Consider the following 24,100-nt stretch of genomic DNA (forward strand, 5'->3'; position numbering starts at 1 on the left):
AGGAAGGCAGGCAGGCAGGCAGGCAGGCAGGCAGGCAGGCAGGCAGGCAGGAAGGAAGGAAGGAAGGAAGGAAGGAAGGAAGGAAGGAAGGAAGGACAGATAGGTTTATATTGGCTCACAGTTCACTGATGCAGTCCATCAGGGTAAGGGTGTCATGGCGGCAGGAGCGTGGGACAGCTGGCCACATTGCATCGGCGGTCAGCAAACAGACAGTTGACTGATACTGTTCTCAGCTGCCTTTTCCCATTTTGTTCAGCCTGGAAAGCAGCCACAGAACAGTACTACTCACAGCAGACAGGACCTCCTGGCTCCAGTTAACCGAATCCTGCCCAGAGGTTTGGCTCCTAGGTGATTTTCTGATCCTGTCAAGTTGACAGCTGGCAGAAACCACCACCCCAATCTTGCCAGTCAAACTGTCACAAATAGCTCTCAGCAAAGTCACCCAACTGTAAGACTCCACCTCTGGTGATGTCAAAGGATGACGCCAGAATCTCCTGGCCCAGGAGGAACCCAAAACTTATACATGGTCTAGATTTTAAAATAGTAGGCATAAAACTGTTATTATACTAGATACCAGTTGATTAATAGATTGGTTAACTGTAAGTTAGGCTTAAAAAACTCAAAACATAATTTTCCCTAGAAGATGAGCCAACATGGGCTTCAGAATGAGACTCATCTAAAAACATATCCTTCAGAGGCAGCATTCTATATAATGGTTAAATTTCTAGATAGCCAACAAAATCCTGATCATTCCATGATATAGTTTGCAGTTTAATTTCTAGAAGCAGAGATTAACTCGATGTGAACTATAGAATTGCTTTAGGAAAAAAAAAAGTTTGATTTTATAAAACTGAATATAGGAGGGGGCCTTTCTTTCTTGTTCTCCTTACTGTAGTTTCAGGGAAAGAAAAGACTTTACGCCAAGACAGCATTATAAAGTAGTACCTGTTTGTCTTGTATCATGTACTGTAACAGCCAGTGTGCTTCTGAGGACCCAGCCTCACTCTGTCTCCAGGATGGAGGCTGTCGGGGAGGGGGGTGTTTTCTGACACCAGGCTAATCAGTTAAGCTTCAGGTTTTGCCAGCAGCATGAAAGGAGCCCCTGACTTGGGCTCAAGAGGAGGACACACTGCCCACCTCCAGCCACCGTGGCAACCATTCCGCGCATCAGAAGCATTTCCTAGTTCAGAGCCATCTTGGACACCACCAGCACCAGTAAAGTATCAGGAAGTCCATCATGAAAGATTTCCTTCAAGCCAGTCAGTCCCCTTTTGTATGTTGTACAATCGCGTCACCAACCTCTGTACTGACATTGTCCCATTCCTCCGTAGGTGAAAAGCATGGCACAGTATGTCCATAACCTGGATAAACGGGACAGTTTTCGGAGGACTCGCTTTTCTGACCGCTTCAAAGATGACATAACTACCATTGTTAATGTGGTCACCTCGGAGATAGCAGCCCTTTTAGTGAAACCTCAGAAGGTAGCCGTGCGATTCTGATTTATAAATTGTTTGCCTTGACTGACCGTGTTACAGAACAAAATAAAAACCTCATGGGAAAACTAGTTAAAATATAACACCAGTTAAAATATGCTGGCCTATTCTCCGGGGTGTGGCTGGAGATTGCTGTAAAGACTTTGCAATGCGATTGATCATTTAAATGATTTTATCAGAGAAAACACTGCTGCTCTCAAGAGATTCGGTCTGCAGTTTAATGGAGTACATAGTGGATATTTGCCACCTACTTGAAAATGGTTTCAAAAATACATTTATGTACAGAAAGAAAAATAACAATGGTTTGTAAAATGTAAAGTATTGATGTGTAGGGTATGATTTTTGTACCAGTCTTTAACTTGAAATCATTCCACAATTAAAATGTAAAAACATACGTAACTAAGAATGTCATGGGCCAGAGAATGGCTCTGAGAATGGAGTACTTGCTACCGGGCCTGAGGGACCTAAATTCAAGCCCCAAAACCTGTGTGGTCAAAGTGGAGAACCAGCCCTTGCAATTGTCTCCTGACCTTTGCATATGCGGCATAACTCGTATTTATCTCCGCCACACAAATATATGTAATTTAGATTGTTTTATTTATTTATATTTATTTTATTTACATATTTTGATGTTTTATTTATTTTATGTATTTTATTTATTTATTTTTGAGACAGGGTCTTACCTTATAGCTCTGACTGTCCTGGAACTCACTATGTAAACATCTCATAAATAAGAACACTGTGAAATAAGAAGAAAAATAAAACAGAAAAACCGTACAAAAACAAAAAATTAGCCTGGCTTCGATTTTTGAAAAAAATTCACTCTCCCAAGTATGACTCTAATATCTTTCAGAATGAGAACCTTGCCTAATTGGAAAAGAAAAAATTCCTAAGCCCTTTTATCCTGACTGGATTTTTAAAAATAATCCTTATGATTTAAGACGCTATCTCCTGGGAGCTGGGGGGTGGCTCAGTAGTTATGAGCATGTGCTGCTCTTACAGAGAAGACCAGGTTTGGTTCTCTCTCTCACACACACACAAACAGACACACAGACATACACACAGACACACACACACACATACACATGCACACACACAGACATACATACACACAGACATCCACACCCACAGACACATACACAGACACACACACACAGACACACATACACACACAGACATACACACACACACACACACAGACACACATACACACACACAGACACACAGACATATACACCCACAGACACACACACAGAGACACACAGACACACATACACACACACACAGACACACACACACAGACACACACACACAGACATACACAGACACACACAGACACAGACATACACACACACAGACACACACACATACCCACAGACATACACACACACAGACACACAGACACTCACACCCACAGACACATACACAGACACACACACAGACACACACATACACACACACAGACACACACACACATACACACACACATACACAGACACACACACCCACAGACACACACACAGACACACACCCACACCCACACCCACAGACACACATACCCACAGACACACACACAGACACACANACACACACACACAGACACACAGACAGACACACACACCCACAGACACACACACACAGACACACACAGACACACACACACACAGAGACATACACACATATACAGACACCCACAGACACACACAGACACACACACACAGACACACACACACACCAAAAGAAACATGTGATGTCTTACGAATACTCACTCATATACATAAGATAAATAAACCTAGAATATGTTTTAAATCTATTTCTTTGAAGATAATGAAAGCATTTCAAGTTAGTCTGCACACTCCACCCCAACCAAAAAAAAAAAAATCTTTAGCCAGAAACTGGGTGTTGGTGGCACACGTCTTTAATCCCAGCAGTAGAAGGCAGAGCAGGCAGATCTCTGAGTTTAAGGCCAGCCTTATCTACAGAGTGAGTTCTAAGACAACTAGGACTACACAGAGAAACCCGGTCTCAAAAAACAAAAACAAAATTTGAAAATTTAAAAAATTATCTAGGTTTTTATATTCTCAGAAATCAGGAGGCTGAGACCAGAAATTCTGAGGATCAGAAATTCAAAGCCAGCCTGAGCTAGATAGTAACAGGTTTTTTTTAAGTTAAAAATATTTTAAATTATTTCTGTTAAATAAATAAAATTTTAAAATGTAAAAATTCACAGCCCAAAATTGTATATATGGAATGGAGTTGATTACATACCTCTAATTTTGCATGTACAAAACAAGACCGATGGGAAAAAAAAATGCATCTAGAATTATACTTCACCCAGAAGGATGGTGGGCCAATGTAATAGTCTCTTCCTCTCCCAGTGTAGTTCCAGTCCAGGGCTAAACAGTATGGTGTGTGCCTCTGCTGCTCTTACAGGAAAGCGAGCAGGCAGAAAAGATCAACATCAGCCTGGCCTTCTTCCTGTATGACCTCCTGTCAATCATGGACAGAGGCTTCGTGTTCAACCTCATCAAGCATTACTGCAGCCAGGTGAGCACCCCGGAGCTGCGGCTCAGCCCCTTCCCACCCACTGCTTATGTGACCGAGTATTGCCGTCTTCAGTGTGACCCCCACACATCTTGGACTTTCACGGTTTGTACAGTGTGCGAGTCCTTCGGCTACCCTGGATCGCCTGAACCCCTGGAGCATGCATCAGAGCCGTCAGCAAGTCAGTCTGAGGAAACTGAATTTTCTCAGGAGCGTGACTTGCTCCAGTTAACAGAGAAATCACAGGACTGTGCATTTAATCTTGGATCAGGGCATCCAGAGTTTGAGACGGGGACGATGGCTTCATGTGCAAGCGTGAGGACTTGAGTTTAGAGCTGCGGCACCCACCTAAAAGCTGGTGACGTAAGCCTCTCACCCAGGTGTTCCTGGAGACAGACATTGGAAGTGGAGCTAAGGCGGATCCCAAGGGCTTGCTGGAAAGCCACAGAAGAGAGCATTTGGCATTCTCCTGACCTGCAGTTCTCTCTCTCTCTCTCTCTCTCTCTCTCTCTCTCTCTCTCTCTCTCACACACACACACACACACACACAGAGAGAGAGAGAGAGAGAGAGAGAGAGAGAGAGAGAGAGAGAGAGGAAAGGAGAAACCAAATTATAAGGTTTCTTTTCAGTCATTGGAATTATTAATTAAATTGTGGTTTGAGGTTCTAATCTTAAAAATCTGATGAACTGGGATTGAATTTGCAGGAGTATGAAGCACATGGTTTTTTAATGCGGCACAAGTGATAACTCTACCCCAGAGGGTTGTTGTTGTTGCTGCTGTTGCTGTTGTTGTTGCTGTTGTTGTTTTGAGCCAGAGTCTCACTATATAACCCTAGCTGCCCTAGAACTATGTAAGCCAGGCACTCAGAGACCAGCCTACCCCCTGTGTCCCAAGTGATGGGATTAAAGGCATGCACCGCCTTGCCCAGCTTTCTCCCCGAAAGTTTTGAACATAATTCTTTCTTGATTGTCTCTTATCAGAATATCCTGGCAATAAGAACATACTATTGTTATTACACATCTTCTTCCATATTTCTTCTCTTCACCATGGCTACCATGTCTGCCACTATTACCACAACCACAACAACCACCACCCCCTCTCCCAGGCTGCCATCACCGCCACCATCACTGAGACTCGGAACAGTTAGTAATGGGATGGCTTTAAATGTCAGCTCTGTGACTCTTGGTTTCCTTGTTTACAAAATGCAAGGGTTCTCTGCTGGGCTTTGAGGGGTGTGGTACCTCCTTATCGAGGAGAAAGATGTGACCAGAGGAGACACAGGAGCCTCACTGGGCTGCGCCAGAGAAAAAAAGCTCTGCCCAGTCAACCATCCAGAGGCTTCCCGCAAGGAGCTGCCATCCAGGGGAACCAGGAGCAGCCAAAGTTCAGGCTCACTCTAGTGTGTGTGTGTGTGTGTGTGTGTGTGTGTGTGTGTGTGTGTCTGTCTGTCTGTCTGTCTGTCTGTCTGTCTGTCTGTCTATGTAGTGGGTAACCGGTGAGGTTGCTCTGCAGGCACAGTAGGAAGGAATCTGGGTCAGATTACTGGAGGGGCTGTAGGCTCTACCTTCTCAGTAGGAAACAGCCGTGCCTTGAGGGCTCCTGAGCTCTGCAAAGTAGAAACTAAAGGCTGGAATTCTGTTTGGGTTTGAGCTGCTCTTGACATTTTGGTTGTGAGCCTAGGCTTTAACAACTGAGTCATCATCTCCACAACCCGTTGAGCTGCTCTTTAAAGGGGAATACGAGAAGACCCTTGAATTTGTGAACCCATTGCTGTTGCTCAGCATCACATAGGAAACGTGAGATGCAGCTGCACAGGTCTGTCTGATTCTTGCTTGGGACAACTACTGCACAGAGCTGCACAGTGAGCTCTTAGCAGATACTGTTGGTGCTTATGTAATTTAAAACAGTTAACAACTTGTTAATTAAGTAGCCATAAATTCTGACTAAAGCCATAAAGTGGCTAACTTTAATCCCAGCATTCTCGGAGACAGAAGTATGTGGATGTCTGTGAGTTCAAGGCCAGCCTGGTCTATATAGACTTTCTGGCCAGCCAAGGCTACATAGTGCAACCTTTTCTTAAAAAAGACAGACGATCCCTGTCAAGTGATTTCTTCTTAACTAAAAATTGTAAGAGTGTATTATGTGAAACTAAAGAGAGAGCATTCTAGCAATATTATTAAATAATTTAGCTACAATGCTTTTAAGTATTAAATTATATATCAAACAGCTAATGTGCGTTTGAGGTTATAAGGAAGGCATATTTTAGAGATATATTAATAATTTCTTAATTTGCAGATTTCTTATTTGTGGAGTTAAAAGAATTTGAATTTTTTCTGTATGTTTTCTTGTGACTTCTTCCAATACAAAAATGCATTATTTTATAATTACAAAATAAAAAAGGTTTAATGCTTTCAAAAAATAGTTTTAAACATGGTTCTAGCTGCATATGTAGCAGAGGATGGCCTTGTCAGGCATCAATGGGAGGAGAGGTCCTTGGTCCTATGAAGGCTCAATAAATACCCCAGTGTAGGGGAATCAAGGGCAGGGAGGCAGGAGTGGATGGGTGGGTGGAGGAGCACCCTCATAGAAGCAGGGGGAGGGGGAGTGGAATAGGGGGTTTCCAGGAGGGGGAACACTGGGAAAGGGATAACATTTTAAATGTAAATAAAGAAAATATCCAATTAAAAAAATGGGGTGGGGTAGACCTACTTCCACGAGAATTATGCAATGAGTTTAGCCTATATTCAAATAAGGCTTAACACCCACAGTAATAAATTCACATATAGAGGTATCTGTTCTATCAAAAGCTTCATATTTTAAACTTAATATTGTTAATAGCTAATAAAATAGATCTGAGACCATTTTTAGCTGGAAAAAATAGTTTAAAAATAGATAGGTCTATTTTTAATATTTATATTAAACTATTTGACCCACAATACTTTGTCTGTATTCACTTAGTGTATTTTTTTTTCAAATATCTGAAGTTAACATTTCTGTCCTAGTTTAACAAAATTATCTGTTTAGAAAGTTTCTTAGAGAGTCTATTCATAAACTTCCATGCCCTAAAAATGTGAAGATTAATCCAAACTGACAAATTTTGGTATAGTCAAGAAAAGATAACTGATTTTAATACAAGCCCTTTAAATTCTATGGAGATTTTGGTAAGAAATATTAGTATATATCATAAACATTGATGCATTGAAAATTCTTTCAAGAAAATATGAAATACTCGCTGTCTAAATCCACTTGGGGCTTGGGAGATCAGAGTTAACATTAAAATGTGTTGTGTTTCATAGGCTACCATGCTCAAAACACAAATATAGCACATATCTGTCAACACACTTTCATAAAAGGGAATCCTAAATTACCAAGCTTGCTATTACTTTATTCCGTTTCTTATATGCTCTCAAATCATCAGAGGGAATTAATTCTTTTGTATTGGAAATTCCCTTAAGTGCTCAAAAATCGTTTAGGGGGCTGATTTTCAAATAATCGAATGCGTAGAATTTCAGTTTTGGTGTATGCTGGTGTGTCGGTAGTAAGGAACCACACGAGTTAGAGCCAACACAGAGAGAGGTGGTCCCTGGCTTGTTTTTATAACACCCATCTCCAAGCCAAATCAACCCCTAAGTTTCCCAAAGGATGTCCTGGGTAAGAAGAGACTCCTAGGGAGGCATTCCCATCCTCCATGTTCACCTGCCTGCCCTGTGGCAGATCCCATCAGAGTGAACAACAGCAAGGATTTCAGAACTGCTGGGCTCCAGAGCACTGTGTGCCTATCACGTATAAGCCCATCTGTTTTCAAGCTTCAGAATGGACGCGGGGAAAGGTGATCCCAGAGCAGGAGAACATGGATGACTGTGCGGGGTGGGGCCACTTGCCTTCCAAAACAAAAGTAAGGTCACCTACAGCACACAGCCTCCTGCCATGCGCAATGCTGTCTTCCACTGTCAGTTTGTCACCTCTTGGTGGCAGTTTGTAGTTTCACCTCTTAGACACAGTTGAATTTGCAGGAAATGTGTTCCATTGCGCTATGCCGAAGCTGGTATCTCAAGCTTATTTTCTGCATAGGTTGGCTGTAGTGTTGATTAGCCACCATAAGGTTGGAGCAAGAGTTCCCATTTGGGGCCCGCTGTTAAGAATAGTAGTAAATAAAAGTCGGCTGGAGCTCCTGAAACGTCATTTGTTGTTCTCTCAAGGTTAAGCTTTCCTCCAATGGATGTCTGTCTGTGTAGAGGAAGAGTGTGTCAGTGTCTGTTGAACTCTGCTCCCATTATCCTACACTAAACATTCTTTCCTCTGCCTCTTTCCCTCCAGCTGTCAGCCAAGCTGAATATCCTTCCAACGCTCATCTCCATGCGGCTTGAATTCCTGAGGATCCTCTGCAGCCATGAGCACTACCTCAACTTGAACCTCCTCTTCATGAATACCGACACCGCACCAGCATCTCCCTGCCCCTCCATATCCTCCCAGGTAGTCTGCTAACTACAGGAAAGGGGCGAGCTGCTTTGTTAATTAGCTTAGTTCAATCGTGCATCTCCTATCTTATTAATTAGAGGAAAATCACGCTACTCAAACCAGATCAGTTGATCCAGATATGGGCTCTAGGGTTCCCTGAAGCTGCATCTAAATTGACCATTTACAAATCAAGTAATTTGGCCCAAGGGTCTCTAAGGAGGCTAACTATGTAGGAAGAAATCTGTAAGCCTAGGAAAATGAAGAAACTCAGGTTAAGTCTCAAGTCCTCCGCCGTCGACATTAACCAATTATTGTACAATATAGCGTGCAAATTCAGGTTTAATATGTTTGCAAATGCAGGGTTGCAAAGTCAAGCAAGATTCAGAAGCACTGTGTTAGCCTAGTTTCTTTGTGAGACAGCTTATAAAGGAAGAACTGCAGAGGGGGAGGGGCACGAGATGAAATGATTCCCAACAGGATTTGACTGTGGGGATGTCCTTACTGCGTCGGCACCAGAGGTTTCTCAAGGAGTTAGTGTCCTCTGGAAAACCCTTAAAGAAATGCTATTTTATAGCCCTAATCCAGCTGTGGGAAACAAGGCAGATGTTGACAGCAGTAGGCAAGATATCTCAGGATGGTGTTAGATTCTATTCTGCTGCATATCCTTGGTACTAGTACAGAGGGAAAGGCTTGGCAGTGATAAGCGCCTTAAGTTCCAGGACTAAGAGGATGGGGGTGGGGATCACATGGGCCCAGGAGTTAGTTCCAGATCAGCCTGAGCATTATAGTGACGCTTCATTTAAAACTAATAATAATAATAATGTCATAGTAGTAGCTATTTGTGCCAGACAATATACCTGAAGTTAGCCCCATGACCATTATAATGTGATCTGGGACACACGTGACTTGCAAGGACCAATTCCAAATGGACTTATTATTGTCTGCTGTCGTCTGTTCTGTGGGCTGAATCCTATAACTTCCCCACGCTGACCTTGCCCTGGGTCCTCTGCCCATGCTCCTCTTCTGGCTGCCCTAAGGAGTTGACAGACCCAGGGCCCCTACTCTGCAGAGCTCCAGGACTTGCAGGGACACTTACTTCTGCGGTCCCCGGTGAAGGATGTCACATTCCTGGAGTAAGAACACGGGACAGGAATGGCCTAGGACTGCCAACTCTGGCATTATCCTAGCAGACACCACTTCTGGTTCCAGGCTAGCAACATCCAGACACTGTGCTCAGACGACCTTCAGAAAGGGTTCTGGGGAGACAGACCTCAGCGCGGGGCTGGGTACAGTCCTTATTTCTCTGTCCACATGTACCCTGGGCTGTTCATCTGCAACTTTTAATACCAGACAGGCAAGGAAGGGATTAGCTAGGTTTTTTGGTTCTGTTTTTCCCTTTTTGCTGTTCTGGGAACCTGGTGATATCAGGCACGTGTCCCACCACTAAGCTTGACCCCTAGCCTAGTTTTCATATTCATGTTCATGTTGGCCAGTCAGTGCATGCACCGTCCGGCCAGAGCTCTGTAAATGCAAGCCAGCACTGTTTTAATTCCAGCTCCTCATACTCACAAAGCTGCTATTGGTATTTCTGTAGAACTCAAGCTCCTGCTCCAGTTTCCAGGACCAAAAGATTGCCAGCATGTTCGATCTGACCCCGGAGTACCGGCAGCAGCACTTCCTCACAGGGCTGCTCTTCACGGAGCTGGCTGTCGCCCTGGATGCTGAAGGGGATGGGTGAGTATCTGATGCCTTAAATGGAACCTGAAGGGAAAAATGTTAACATCATTCCCAGTTCAACTTCTTATGTGTACAGCAAGACCTCAGAACTGTACCACCTACTAGTTCCAAGAAGCAGCACTCCTGTCTTAAGAAAGTGGTACTGGTGGAGTATAGAGAGGCAAGGCGATTAGAAGATCCATGAAATGGGCTTGTTTTTACAGCACTGGCAGTTGAACTGAGAGCCCCTCACACTGTAGGCCAGTACTGTACCAATGAGCCACATCCCCAGCCCCAAATGTCTATTGTTTGTTTGTTTTTTATTTTCGTGACAGTTTCTCTGTCCTGGCTACCCTAGAACTCACTCTGTAGACCAGGCTTGCCTCAAACTCAGAAATCCACCTACTTCTGCCTTCCAAGTGCTAGAATTAAAGGTGTGCACCATCACCATACCTGCCTCAGAAAGACTTTTTAAAGTCCCTTGTTTGAGCAGAATTTGCAGAGAATGCTTTGCTGAGTGAATTCCCTAAGGGCAAACTCATTTTGCAGGGGAGGCTGCTGAGGTGGAACCCAGGGCTTTGTACACACTAAGCAGGCGCTCCTTCACTAAGCTATCCTGTCAGCCCTAACAAGGTCACCTCTGACAAAGTGAGCACAGAGACGAAATAAATACAAGCATGCCACTGTCTGAGGCTGGCAAAGGAAGTGACAGTGAAGAAGGCAGCTGTCTTGGGTCTAGATGACGCTTCTTATGGGCAAGCCTTCCCAGGCAAAGGCAGATGCCATAGGCATGGGTCTCGTGAATCTTCTCACTGTGTCCATTCCTGAGCACTTGAGTGTATGGCAGTGCCTGGACGTACTTGTTGGCTCATGGCTTGTATTCTGTCATCTTTTCTCTGCTCTAACGACATTCCAGTTTTCTCAGAATTTTCTGTCCTATAACTAACTTATTTTCTCAGCATCAAAAAGTGCCCTAGGATATATACTGATAAGGTCCTGAAAGAAGAAAATTTGCCTTGCAATATAAACTACCCCCCCTTTTCACTTTCTTACTTGTTTTTAATAAATAGCATGGCTTTAAGTAATTTCTGAAACTATCTTTTATATTCACAGTAGCAATAGTTTTTAATTTTCTATTTTTGTCCCAGTTGGAGACATCCCTGCCGTCTGGTTTTGATTCTTCTAAAATCATTGCTGGGATATTGCTGTATAGCTTTAGCTGTTCCGGGCTTCACTATGTAAACTAGACTGGCCTCAAACTTACAGAGATCTGCCTGCCTCTGCCTCCCACCACCACCACCCCCAGTACTGGAATTAGAGGCATGTGCCACCATGCTAAGCTCCTAATATTTTTGAAGAGCAAAAGGTTGAAATAGACATTTTCCAAAGAATGCGTGGTCATAAGCACACGAAAAGGTGTTCAGAATCTCTAACAGCTAGGCAATGCTTCATTAAAACAATGATTAAATACCACATTCTGCCTACTAGAATAGTTTGATAAACAAGACAGACAGCCAGGGGTGTGGCTCAGTGGTAGATCTCTAGCATGTGCTAAGATCTGGGTTCAATCCCCAGCTCTTAAAAAAAAAAAAAAAAAAAGAAAGAAAGAAAGAAAGAAAAGAAAAGACAGATATATAGCACCCAGACACCGCTGGAAGGAGGGCAACATTGTTCTTTAGAGGTAAAACAATAGAGTTCCCATTATAGTAGTTTGTCTGAGATATATGTCCAAGAGATAGATACTTACACCACACAAAAATCAGAAGCATTCGTCATTGGTGATAGTCCTAAAGTAGAAACAACCCAAACGTTCATCAATTGATGAATGGATAGGTGAAATTATTTTCTGTGCACAATGGAACATTACTCAGTATCCAAAAGAAATGAAGGATTTACACAATATGATGAATCTGAAAACAGCAAGCTAAAGAGTAGACCAGGATGGGAACACCGGATGTCCGTCTTCTACTCTGTTTTGCTTTCTTTTTCACATGGTCACAGAATTGTCCAGGATACTTTGGGCACTCTGGTTTAAGAAGACAGGGTCTCCCTCCCCATAGCCTGGTTTCTCTCTATTATTCTGTCCACAGAATTAGCAGAGTACAGAGAAAAGCCGTGAGTGCCATCCACAGCCTTCTGTGCTCTCACGACCTGGATCCACGGTGTCTCAAACCGGAAGTGAAAGTCAAAATCGCCGCCCTTTACCTGCCGTTGGTCGGCATCATTCTGGACGCTCTGCCACAGCTCTATGACTTTACAGGTAAGGATCTGTCTCCTGTCTTAGAACAGTGAGGCCCCTGCCAGATGCCTCTCACACAGGAAGCAAGGGCTCTCACCAGCTGGTCAGTGCCTCACAGCAGTGGTCACTAAAGCTTTTTTTTTTTTTTTTTTTTTTTTTTACCCAGACAGGTTTTTAAAGACACACAATTATATATATATATATATATATATATATATATATACACACACACACACACACACACACACATATATATCAGAAACTATCTGTTCTTCATTCACTGATCAACTAGTTTATGATTGTCATCCACTGCACCAAAAGGATGAACTATAACAGAGCTAACTACTCTCCTTTGGGATCGCTGTTCTGATGCCTTCAAATAAACCTGTTCATCTCTTTCCTGAGGCTTACGAGGGAGTAGTTAAAATCAAACAACTTTTGCTCTTACACCAACCAACTGACACACCATCCAAGGAGTCTTTCAGTATTAGGAAAATTACGCAGCAGCAGAAGACGCTTTGCTTTTGGCAATAAGAGGTCAATTGTACAATTAGAAGAAAAAAACCACAAATTTTAAAAAAAATCCCCACATCTTGGATTTATGTTCCTATTATAGTGTGGACCAGAGAGTATAGGTGGGAGTCCAGCATCCTGGTCACTTCCAAGCAGTCCTTGCTATATGAGATTGTAGAGGTTACCATGTTGGAGGTTACTGATGAATGAGCTAGAGTCTGGAGAGTGCCTGCCTGAGTCTAGCCATCCTTACAAGGCAGTCACCAGTGGGTCTCAGAGAACCATCTGAACCATGAACCAGTGAGTCTTAGAGAACCATGCCACTTCCTCCTAGTACAGTGGCATGCTTGACTAAATCATTTGTAAAAGCATGACAATAGCAATTATTTAGTTCACATGATAATGAGACTGGGGTTCAGGAGATATCTTTAGTAAAAAGCTGGCCATCCATAAGAATCTGCATTCGATTCTCAGAGCTCACATAAAAACCTCTGACTTGGTGCTATGCACTTGTGATCCCAGCACTGGGAAGGTGAGACAGGAAGATCCCTGGACACAATCCAGTCAACCAGCCAGGAAAAACAAAGGTGGTGATGCCCAAGGAACAAAACCCAAGGTCCTCTCCTTCCCTCCGAATGACCACACATAGTCTCACATCCTTCATATACAAACAGATTCACGAAAGAGACCAATCGCCTAGAACGTCTAATTCATGCACATCGTAGAGTGAGAAGCAAGCACTCCTATGGAAGTAGTTATTTCTCTCCTTTATTAAAAATGACAATGACAAAAACCCCTCCTGTAAATCAGCAGGAGAAAGCTCAGCGGTTAAGAGCATTTGCTTCGGGCTGGCGAGATGGCTCAGTGGGTAAGAGCACTGACTGCTCTTCCAAAGGTCCTGAGTTCAAATCCCAGCAACCACATGGTGGTTCACAACCATCCGTAATGAGATCTGACGCCCTCTTCTGGTGTGTCTGAAGACAGCTACAGTGTATTTACATATAATAAATAAATAAATCTTAAAAAAAAAAAAAGCACTTGCTTCTCTTGCAGAGGACCCAGACTCTGTTCCCGGCACCGACAAGGTGGCCTACAACTGTCTATAACTCCAGTTCCACAAGATCTGACACCCTCTTATGTCCTCTACAGTGAACATGCACACATGCAGGGCTAACGCTCATACACATGGAGTAAGAATAAACATCTAAAAAGACAGCTCAGGGTCTGGTCAGATGGCGCAGAACTTAAGCGTACTTGATGCTCTTCCAAAGGATCTGGGTTTGGTTCCCTGCACCTCACAACTGCCTGTAACTCCAGTTCCAGAAGATCTGATGCCCTCTCCTGACCTCACCAAATGCACAAGGGGTACACACACATACATACATGCAGATATATGCAGGCAGTAACACCTACACATAAAATAAAATTTAAAAAAAAACTTATTTTTCTTTTTAAAGATACATCTCATGGGGCTGGAGAGATTGGAGAGATGGTTCCATGTTTAAGAGAACTGGCTGCTCTTCCAGAGGACCCAGGATCCCATGCACCCATGTAGCAGCTCATAGCTGCCTGTAACTCTAGTTCCATGGGATCCAATGCCCTATTCTAGCCTCTTAGGGCATCAAGAATGAAAGTGGTATACAGACATACATGTTGCAAAACATGGAAATAAAAATTAAAAATAAAAAAGATAAAAATTAAAAAATTAAAAAGGTGTTAAAGATATATCTAAAATTCAAACTTCAGCTCCATAGATTACCATAAGTGACCTTTGACAAGTTTGGCTTTTCAGTAAAAGCAGATATGCATATGGTAATAATAAATTAGCATTTGCTTAGACTTTTGAAATTTAGTAATTTAGTACAGGATTTACTATAGTGACATATTATTTCTACAGGGTACTTATTCTGTAGTTATACTTTATTAAATCATTATTTAAAACAGAATATCATAACCTAGCAAAAGTATTACAAAACTTTAAAAACTTTTATATTTTTACCATCTGAAAAATTAGCTCATAGCCTAAGCTTATGCTCAACATTTTGTTTTTTAAGCCTGTCTGCTTTTTTATATATGAATAATTCATATAGATATATATCTGGTTTTGAATTACGTGCTGATTTCAGTGAGTAAGATATGTCTTTCGCTTGTCGGGGTGAAGACGGGGAAATGTGGTCTTTGGCTTGACATCACACATGGGAATGTTTAATGGCAGATGCTCGCAGTGGAAGGAGTCGTGCCAGTGGTTCGTATGAAGAACAAGATGTGGCCAATGGAATCAACCAGAATGTGGCCCTGGCCATAGCAGGGAATCACTTTAATTTGAAGACCAGTGGAGCAATGCTGTCTTCCTTGGTATGTGTGTCTATTTCTTGAGTATATTTCTTATTGATGTCGCCTCCTCCTGACTTCTGATAGAACCCAGCCTAGAACAGACATGCTTTCTGCCTCAATACTGCAATACAGGAATCTGTGAAACTCTCCAATCAGAGAGAGCTACGGGAACAAGAGCAAGAGATGCACGTGACAGGGTTAGCCAGTCCCAATGTGTCAAGCTGAATCTGGGGAGTCTGAAATTGCAGAAAAGATCAAACCAAGGTGTCCATCCTTGCATAGGATGTAGATGGGGCTTCCTCCATGTGTTTATTAGTATTACTGTTCGCCTCCAATAAATGACTAAGGCTCCAAAAGCCTCCAGAACAAAAGGCAGCCTTCCTAGGTCCCCAGGGAGTCTAAGGAGATTTGTCCCCCAACAGAGGGGAATCTTTGTGGAATGTACATACCTCTGCTGCTGCTGAGGTGGGAATCGCCTGTTTGCCAATGCACTTTGTCAGAGCAGCAGTTCAGCTTCTAGCTCAGTGTTGTTATTGTTTTGTTCTTAATTGGCTTGACAGGCTCTGTTTCTTGATCCTAGAGATGAGCCTAGGGCGACCTGGGGTTTGCAACTGCCCCGCAGTCAATTTTGTTTTGCATTTCAACGTAATGTCTGAATCTGCGGCAAACTCGCTTGGTTTACTTCTGAAACGGCAGTGTCTTGACACAATTTCTTTACTAGCTGACTTTTTATGTCTTTCTTCTAGCACTTAGCCATCTCTGCCCCCTTTCACCCTTGCCCAGGAGGGTTGGAGAGCAGGGAAACAGGACACCCGAGACTCGGCAACACTAATCTAACTCACTAAACAGTGCCTTAGATCACGTTCTACCTCTGAATCGTCCACCTTACCAAAGTTACCTGCTCAGGGCAGTGTGTGCCTTTTATATTAATTGCCTGTAAGGAGTAGAGAAGGTGAAGTTCGCCTATTAAAACGTGTCCCTGTGGAGTTCTAGCGGAAGACTGTCCCTTTTTAGGGTCATACTTAGAATAGCTTAAATGAAAGCAAGTTTGCCCTCTGTCACTTCTATCTAAGTCTAAGATTTTCTTCACACTGTTCACGAATTCCTCATTGCAATGTTACTGCCACAGGCCACCGGATATTAGGTGCACCACATGAAGCAAGGGGTCCGCTGCACATTGTTACCTGTCTTGGTGTTAGGAGTTTTAGCAAGTGCGCTTAGTAGCGCTCTGTAGTGACCATTCACCAAGGCTATTACAGCACATGGCCTGAGGACCCACCCACACTCAAGTGAATCTTAGTGTAGGTCCCATTGCAGATGGCTTTGCAAAGACTTGACCCATGGGCTAACCAGTTCATGCTCTTGATGTGAAACTGAACTATGAACTGTTGGATTATTTTATGGTATCTGGTCAGGCTAGTTTTTCTTCCAGTCCTCCACTGGCCATCTTGAAGAAGAAGTCCTTGGAGATCTTAGCAGCAAGAAAGCCCCTTTGCATCACTGGTATTGAAGAGCAACATCAAGATCCAGAGCAGGGCACCAGACCGTGCTCAGTTCAGCGGTTCATAGCTTAATCTAAACTCTGTCCCAGCATGCCTCTCCTGAGCAGCCCTGCACCAAGCACACATTCTCTAGCCTCGGGAAGACAGGGCGACTGGAAGCAGATACCCAGCCATGTGCTGGAAGTAGGCACAGTGTTCTGAGGGGTTCTCATCTCTTACACTTGTAAGTTTTCCTGTGGCCTGAATTCTTCCTTCCCTTCCCCCCACCCCATTTCGCCCCCTTCCAGCCCTATAAGCAGTACAACATGCTGAATGCAGACACCACCCGCCACCTCATGATTTGCTTCCTGTGGATCATGAAAAATGCTGATCAGAGCCTCATCAGGAAGTGGATCGCTGACCTGCCTTCCATGCAGCTCAATAGGATTCTGGACCTGCTGTTCATCTGTGTCTCCTGCTTTGAATACAAGGCAAGTGGGGGGGGGGGCTGTGTGTCTTAGCTGTTCCAATCCTGTCTTCTTACTCTCTTCCCTTTGGGCAACAGCAGCATCGTTTGTCCTTCCTACACTGTATTACAACCCACAGCCTGTTTGCATCTGCAGATGTGACCATTTCACGTGGAAAGAATATCTGCCTATTGCAGTGGGCCTGTTCCTGCCAATAAAGCTTTATACACAGGAGCCCCCAGAAAAGTGGAGTCTATGTCTAAACTCTCCACCATGACCCTGTTCTCTTTTGACAAATCTCTCCCTTCGCAGAGATCCCACTAAACCCAATGTGTCTCTACCTCTGTTCTTCCAGGGAAAGCAGAGTTCTGACAAAGTCAGTAACCAGGTCCTGCAGAAGTCAAGAGACGTCAAGGCCAAGCTGGAAGAGGCTCTGCTCCGTGGGGAAGGAGCCCGTGGGGAGATGATGCGCCGTCGCATTCCAGGTGTGCAGTAGTCCTCCCATCTGCTACACAGCTCTTCACTCTTGGACGTCACTCCCCGAGACAGCAAGTTCTGGGACCCTGTGCTGGGACCCTGTGCTTGTCTTGTAGAATGTTTGTTCCCCACTTCTGAGGGAAAGAGTCACCCTGAAAGTATCCCCAAATGCCGTGTTTTAATTAAGATTTAACAGCAAATAAAGGCCACATCTAAGAAAGTGGCTCATGGATTAGGGAAGAAGCGCTGTCTTCCCTGTTTCAAGCCCCTCTAGGGGACGTGATCAACAAACTGGAGGGCTCTGCAGCCCACAATCATATCCCTGAGTCATTCAAGATGCTACTGCATAGAGCAGTCTCCCAAAAAGCATGTCGGTGTACCATTGTCCTAGGGTTCCCATGACCCAAACACCTGCACTCATCACTTTAATATGATAAATATGATTAATATGCCCAGTAAAACAGTGACAGGAGAGCATGGACTCTGGAGGGCTTTCACCTGACACCCTGACCTACCTTCTAGCAAATCAGGGAGTCTCACGGGAACCCCTGCTCAGGAGAACTGTGGAAGGCAGACCATCTTCCAGAGCTGCCTCCAGTTCATCCAGGGCAGGTCACCACAGGCATAGGCACGGCAGCTCTGTCTCCTCAGAGCAGCACAGACTGATGAACAGGGGGTCTGTGCTGATGCTTCTCAGCTAAGCTGAGCACTGAACTTTTGGTTATCTTAGAGGGTTTCATGCTAATCAAATTCCTGTCGTGTGTTTCTTAACTCCCAGGGACTGACCGGTTTCCAGGCATCAATGAAAATCTGAGATGGAGGAAAGAGCAGACACAGTGGCGGCAGGCTAATGAGAAGCTGGACAAGTAAGTTGCCCTGCCGCCCGCTCTGCACTGTGTTCACCCGCTCTGCACTGTGTTCACTCACAGTCTTAGCTCTTGTTCCCAGGCTACTTGTGTTACTGAGACAACTGCATCCTTCCTTCTGAGGGTAGTAAGAAAAGGAAACATACTGTCTGCGTAAGTACAGCTCCAGCTGCCCAGGATGCCCAGAGACATAAGAAGCTGTGACTTCAGCTGTTAACAATGTATCCAGAATTTAAAGAAACCTGGTTTCCACAGCCCCCTTTGATGAAAGCAATTGGTGAGGAGCAGAGACTAGAGAAAGGAGGACCTGGTGTCAGCCTCCCAACTCCGCATCTGTATTTCCATAATGAAAATGGACACAAAGATGGATATTCAGAGATAGTGATAATAGCTTTACATTTTATTGTTCAAAAAAGAAATCAAAATATATTTGATTTTGGAATATATTTGATTTGATTTGGAAGTACATAACAAAGTACCAGGTTGTTACAGTGTTAGGGGAACATTGAGTGATCAGGACAAGCGCTTGGTTTTAGAGTATGCTCTTCAATCTCTAATTACATACATGTGTTATCTTAATTTGCTTTCAGTTGCTCTAATAAAAACACTATGATCAAAAGCAGCTTGAGGAGGATAGGGCTTCGTTTATCCTATGACTTAAAATCCATCACAGAAGGAAGCCAGGGCAGGAACCTGGAGGCAGAAACTAAAGCAGAGGACATGAAGAAACAATGCTTCTTGGTTTGCTCTTCATGACTTGCTAGCCTGTTTCCTTATATAACTCAGGACTGCTTGCCCAGGGCTGGCAGCCCTAACATCTACTGTCAATCAAGAGCATGCCTCCATAGACTTGCCTGTAGACAAGATGATAGAGGCAGTCCCTCAATTTTGAGATTCCCTCCTCCCAGATATGTCTAGGTTTGTGTCAAGTTGACAGAAACCAGCCAGCAGATGTGTATAGGTATATGGTATATCAAAGGGGGAAGGAGGGGGAAAGGGAGGGAGGAGGAAGAGAGAGAGAGAGAGAGAGCACCATATATAACAATTTAGACATATGAGCACTAAAGTGAAATGTGTGGGGATAGATAATGTCTGTCTTCTCTGCCTCTAAGCCATAGGTACCCTTATGAATCCCAGATTCACTGAGCAAAACACTGAATGGTTCAAGAGCCCACATATACAACAAAACATAGATAGTACAGCTTCACTGTGTCTGAAGTGCTCACCAAGAGGAGGGGTGAGAAGATAGCAGTGTTGTAGTAAATAAATGTTAATGTCTTCACCATTACTGTAGGATAACACATCCTTGTTAACCTGTAGGACTCTTGGGGAGGGGCTCAAAGTTTCTCTAAAATATCACCTGTTTTCCTAGAAACCGTTTAATAATTATTTTGAAAAGCATGCCAAATAATCTGGTAGCCCATAGCTTCTTAACAATGAAGGATGCTCCTTGTGCCAGTCGATGTATCTGATACCAATTACATGGTGACGGCTTTGCCACTAAGCAAGAATGTGCTCCTCCATGGCTTGGAAAGGAGACGTCCATAGCTGGCCGGTCCAGAGATACATGGAGAATCACATTGGTCACTCAGGTGTCACACGGGAGCCCCCGTTGTTGGTCTTATTAATAATGCCCCTTTGCTTAGAAGACTGGTTCGCTCTGATCTTCCTAGCTGGTGTTTAAGAACTTTGACTCTGTGTCAATACATTTTTGCACCCGGTTTCAGGGAGGAAATATGGATTTGAAGTGACACAGCTAGGCACTTGGCCCTGCTTTCTCTTTTTCTCTCTCCTTGTCCAATGCTCTCATTCGGGAGGGGAGATAGCTGGTGAAGACAAGTGTGTAACACCAAAGCTGTGTGCAGGAGGCCCAGCACCGCTTAGATGCTAACCAGGTCATCTGCTGCACAAGATGGAGACAGTGTGGCAAGGGTGTTTGACTGGGCTCTGTGAATTGCCCTGGGAAGCCTTTCCTATTTGCTGACACCAGCAGTCTTCACTGGGACCGTGCAGGTCCTGCCAGTTCTCAGCAGCTCCGGCTCCGGTGGGCTGCTCATTATCAGAGTGACTGATGACCCCCTCAGTCCTGCAGCCAGGTGGCAATTAAAACCGCGCAAGTTAGAGCTCTTTGGAAATGTTATAATTTTTAGATGACAGCTTCTGTCATTTTCTCTTATGTTTATTTTAATTTTAATTAGTTTGACTCCTGTTTCTTTTAGAGCAATAGTTTTTAACCTGGACTACATATTCAAATCTCCCGTGGGAACTTCCAAAGTCCGTGTCTGTGTTGCTCCACCTCCTACCCCCACCCACCCAGGGCCTCTCTATGTAGACAAGGCTGAGTTCGAACTCACAAGGTCCACCTGCCTCTGCCTCCTGAGTCCTGAGATTGAAGGTGTACCCACCACACCCAGTGCCAAGGTGTCCAAAGGTACCCTCTGCCAGTTTGTTCAGAACTTCTAGGTTAGTCAAACTTTAAGGTGATTCGACTGTGCAGGCAAGTCTGAGCCAGACTGGTAGACCTCCCAGGAGTGATGACAATATTGCATGACAATATGAATTACTTAATGCTACTGAGCTATATAATTAAAGTGACTAAGGTGGTAAGTTCTATGTTACATGCATTTTATCACAATTCCAAAGGCAGGTTAGGACTATCTCTACTGTCGATTACTGGAGCCACTAACCACGTGCAGTTCTGAAGCCTGGAGCCTGGAGTGTGGCTGTTTCATATTGAGATGTAGAATTAATTAATTAATTAATTAAATGTGCATGCAAGATTGTACATTTCAGCATTGATTTTTATATTTGTTACTTATTAACAGTATTTTTAGTGGATTGGGCTAAATAAAATATGGTAAAAAATTAATACTGGCTGGGAGTACTGGCCCATGCCCTTCATTCTGGTACCCAGGAGGCAGAGGTAGGTAGATCTCTGTGAGTTTGAGACTAGCCTGGTCTACATGGTGAGCCTGGACTTCCAAGACAGCAAAACCTTTCTAAGAAAAAGAAAAGGGAAAATAATGCCCTTGATTTCATTTTATCTTTTGTGTGTGTGTGTGTGTGTGCGTGCGTGCACGCATGCAGCTATCATAATATATAAAACAATGCACATGGCCTCTAGTACATTTCTACTGCACAGTGTTGGTCAAAGTGTGGTTGGTTGGTTTTTTGGTTTTTTTGTTTTTTTTTTTGGTTAGGGAATTGCTGTTGTTGTTTTGAGACAGGATTTCCTTAGGTAGTCTTGGCTGGCTCCAGAACTCACTATGTAAACCAGGCTGGCCTCAAACTCATGCCTGGCATATACCACCATGTCTGGCGTCTGGCTCTCCTGCTATAAATTTAAACATACCAGTAAATTAATTTTAAAAACTTGTATATTTTCTCATATAGAGAAATGAGGGGAAGGGTTGTCAAACAATTAGGACTGAAGAATCTATCCTGAATGTGAAATCAGTTAAAAATACCTTTCTGAGCAACCAGTGTTGTATACACAACTGTTCCTGGATAAGGAAAAGGAGAAGAGAGAGCTATGTGGATAATCCTGGTCTAAGACATTTGAACTGATAGCACAATACCCCAGCATCTGTGGTAACATCTTAGCCACTGAAACATATTGGGAAAGTCAGGTTTCTCTTACCCTTTAAAACTAAATTTGGACCGTAAAAATAAATTATAGTAATACCCTTTCATCTACAGGCAATGGACCCCAGATACCCAAAGCTGTGAATGGTTCCAAAGCCTTGTCTACATTTCTATGAAATGTGTCCATCAATCTGGTAGCTAAGACAGCAACTCAGTAAATAACATGTAGGTGGCATTACAGCAATGGATACATACACAGGACAAAGTGATCAGTAAATAACATGTAGGTGGCATTACAGCATGAATACATACACAGGACAAAGCAATCAGTAAATAACATGTAGGTGGCATTACAGCATGGATACATACACTGGACAAAGCGATAATCCATCACCTGACAGGAGCCAACGCAGTGTAGGGAGAACGCCTTGCTTATTCTGGAAGACTGTCACTAACTATGGGTAACTGAATCGATGAAGGCAAAGCTGTGGGAGAGGAGAGCGCGTTCTCCCTTCCCAGCTTCACTTGTTTTATGAGGATGGATGGGCTAGTACACAGAGTGCACCAGCTCTTTGAAATTAAATCTCTTAGTAACTTCTGTTTCCTGCCGGGTAGCATCCAGTCCAGTAACCTCCAGCAGAATGTTTGGTGCCCCACCCCATGGGATGTGAACGGTGCTTCCCACTGGAGAAGGAAGAAGGCATTCTCGCTCTTAGTGAAGCCACCTTCCCTCCTTCTCAGGATGACTTTGAGTAATAAATCGCTGATTCTCCCATTCCACAGTTCTAGCTCTGTTTGCCAGCGTTCACCAAGATCAAGTCACATCCTGTCTCTCTACCCTGCTGCGGCTCCTCCCCTCCCCCCCTCCTCCCCCCCATCCCACAACCACCCATTCAGATCCAGAGAGTGCTCACGTGACGCCCCAAGGCTTTAAGCAGCTATCTGATAGGCTCACCTAATTGTTAGTAGTAACCAATAATTAACTTCTCGACTCATTTTGTCATTTTTATAATTGCCATCATTATTAATAACCATGGGGCTATGGATGGCCTGGGGACTTCACTAGACCATCTTCCCAACCAGAGGCGAATCTCAGGAAACACCTCCAGCCCTGAGATTGGCTATGTTGAGGTGGCCACTTTGTGTGGATTTGATGGTTGACGGTTGTAAAGAATCCTTCAGGACCTGGTGCATGGGTTGTCATCTCTGGTACCTGGCCAAGCCACACAGTGTTTTAATAGGTGACATGCTTTTTGTTTCTTAGAACAAAGGCTGAGTTAGATCAAGAAGCCTTGATCAGTGGCAACCTGGCTACAGAAGCTAATTTGATCATCCTGGATATGCAGGAGAACATCATCCAGGTGAGGACGACTCACTCCCCATCGGGCCCGCTCGGGGGTGCCATTCTTGGAAATAGAAAGGGGGTTCGTCATCCAAAATGGAAAAAGACACAAGCATGATTCCAGAATGTGTTTTTTTTTTTTAAACTAAAGTGGGAACGTTTGGAATTTGCAGCAGTGCCTACCTTGCAGATTCCAGAGGTGCCAGGCATCCTCTGGCTTTTCTGACTGCTACTCCCTTGGAAAGAGTTAGATGTTTGAGGAGCTGACCCTCAAAGTTACTCTGGCCAAGGACCTGCTACATGGATAAAGGAGACAGAGCCTTAAAGCCAAGCACCTCGAGAACATGGGTAGCTAGATTGCTCCTGGTAGGTCGGTTCCAGCTGGATAATACACTGACGAGGCTAGGAGTTGCTGATACCATGGGGGAAACTGGGGTCCCCTCTTGGGGTTTTTAGTCTCCTTAATAAAAGCACTTAAGGATGGACTCAAGGAGAAACTGAAGGGCAATTTTATTAGCATCTTAAAGACAAATCCCCAAAGCTGACAAGCTGTAAGTCACAGCGGCTGCTTGGAGGAGAAAAG

General features: G+C 43.9%; 1 protein-coding gene and 1 non-coding gene across 4 annotated transcripts in view; one reads left to right on the top strand and one right to left on the bottom strand.

The window, feature by feature from the left end:
* Nucleotides 1-24,100, top strand: part of Dock8 (dedicator of cytokinesis 8) — a 203,828-nt gene that overhangs the window by 146,618 nt on the left and 33,110 nt on the right. For all 3 annotated transcript variants that reach the window (XM_021151299.2, XM_029472366.1, XM_029472365.1), the window contains 10 exons: nt 1,332-1,481; nt 3,927-4,040; nt 8,357-8,512; nt 10,092-10,231; nt 12,304-12,473; nt 15,181-15,320; nt 17,089-17,271; nt 17,603-17,732; nt 18,503-18,590; nt 23,440-23,536. In XM_021151299.2, coding sequence (XP_021006958.1) covers nt 1,332-1,481; nt 3,927-4,040; nt 8,357-8,512; nt 10,092-10,231; nt 12,304-12,473; nt 15,181-15,320; nt 17,089-17,271; nt 17,603-17,732; nt 18,503-18,590; nt 23,440-23,536 — 1,368 coding nt within the window. The remainder of the gene's footprint in view (nt 1-1,331; nt 1,482-3,926; nt 4,041-8,356; nt 8,513-10,091; nt 10,232-12,303; nt 12,474-15,180; nt 15,321-17,088; nt 17,272-17,602; nt 17,733-18,502; nt 18,591-23,439; nt 23,537-24,100) is intronic.
* On the bottom strand, nt 20,032-20,163 carry LOC115030049. Its single transcript, XR_003835640.1, has one exon. It is a non-coding gene; the product is annotated as a small nucleolar RNA SNORA24 (small nucleolar RNA).

This window comes from Mus caroli, chromosome 19 (assembly GCF_900094665.2).
Source record: "Mus caroli chromosome 19, CAROLI_EIJ_v1.1, whole genome shotgun sequence".
NCBI classification, from domain to species: Eukaryota; Metazoa; Chordata; class Mammalia; order Rodentia; family Muridae; genus Mus; species Mus caroli.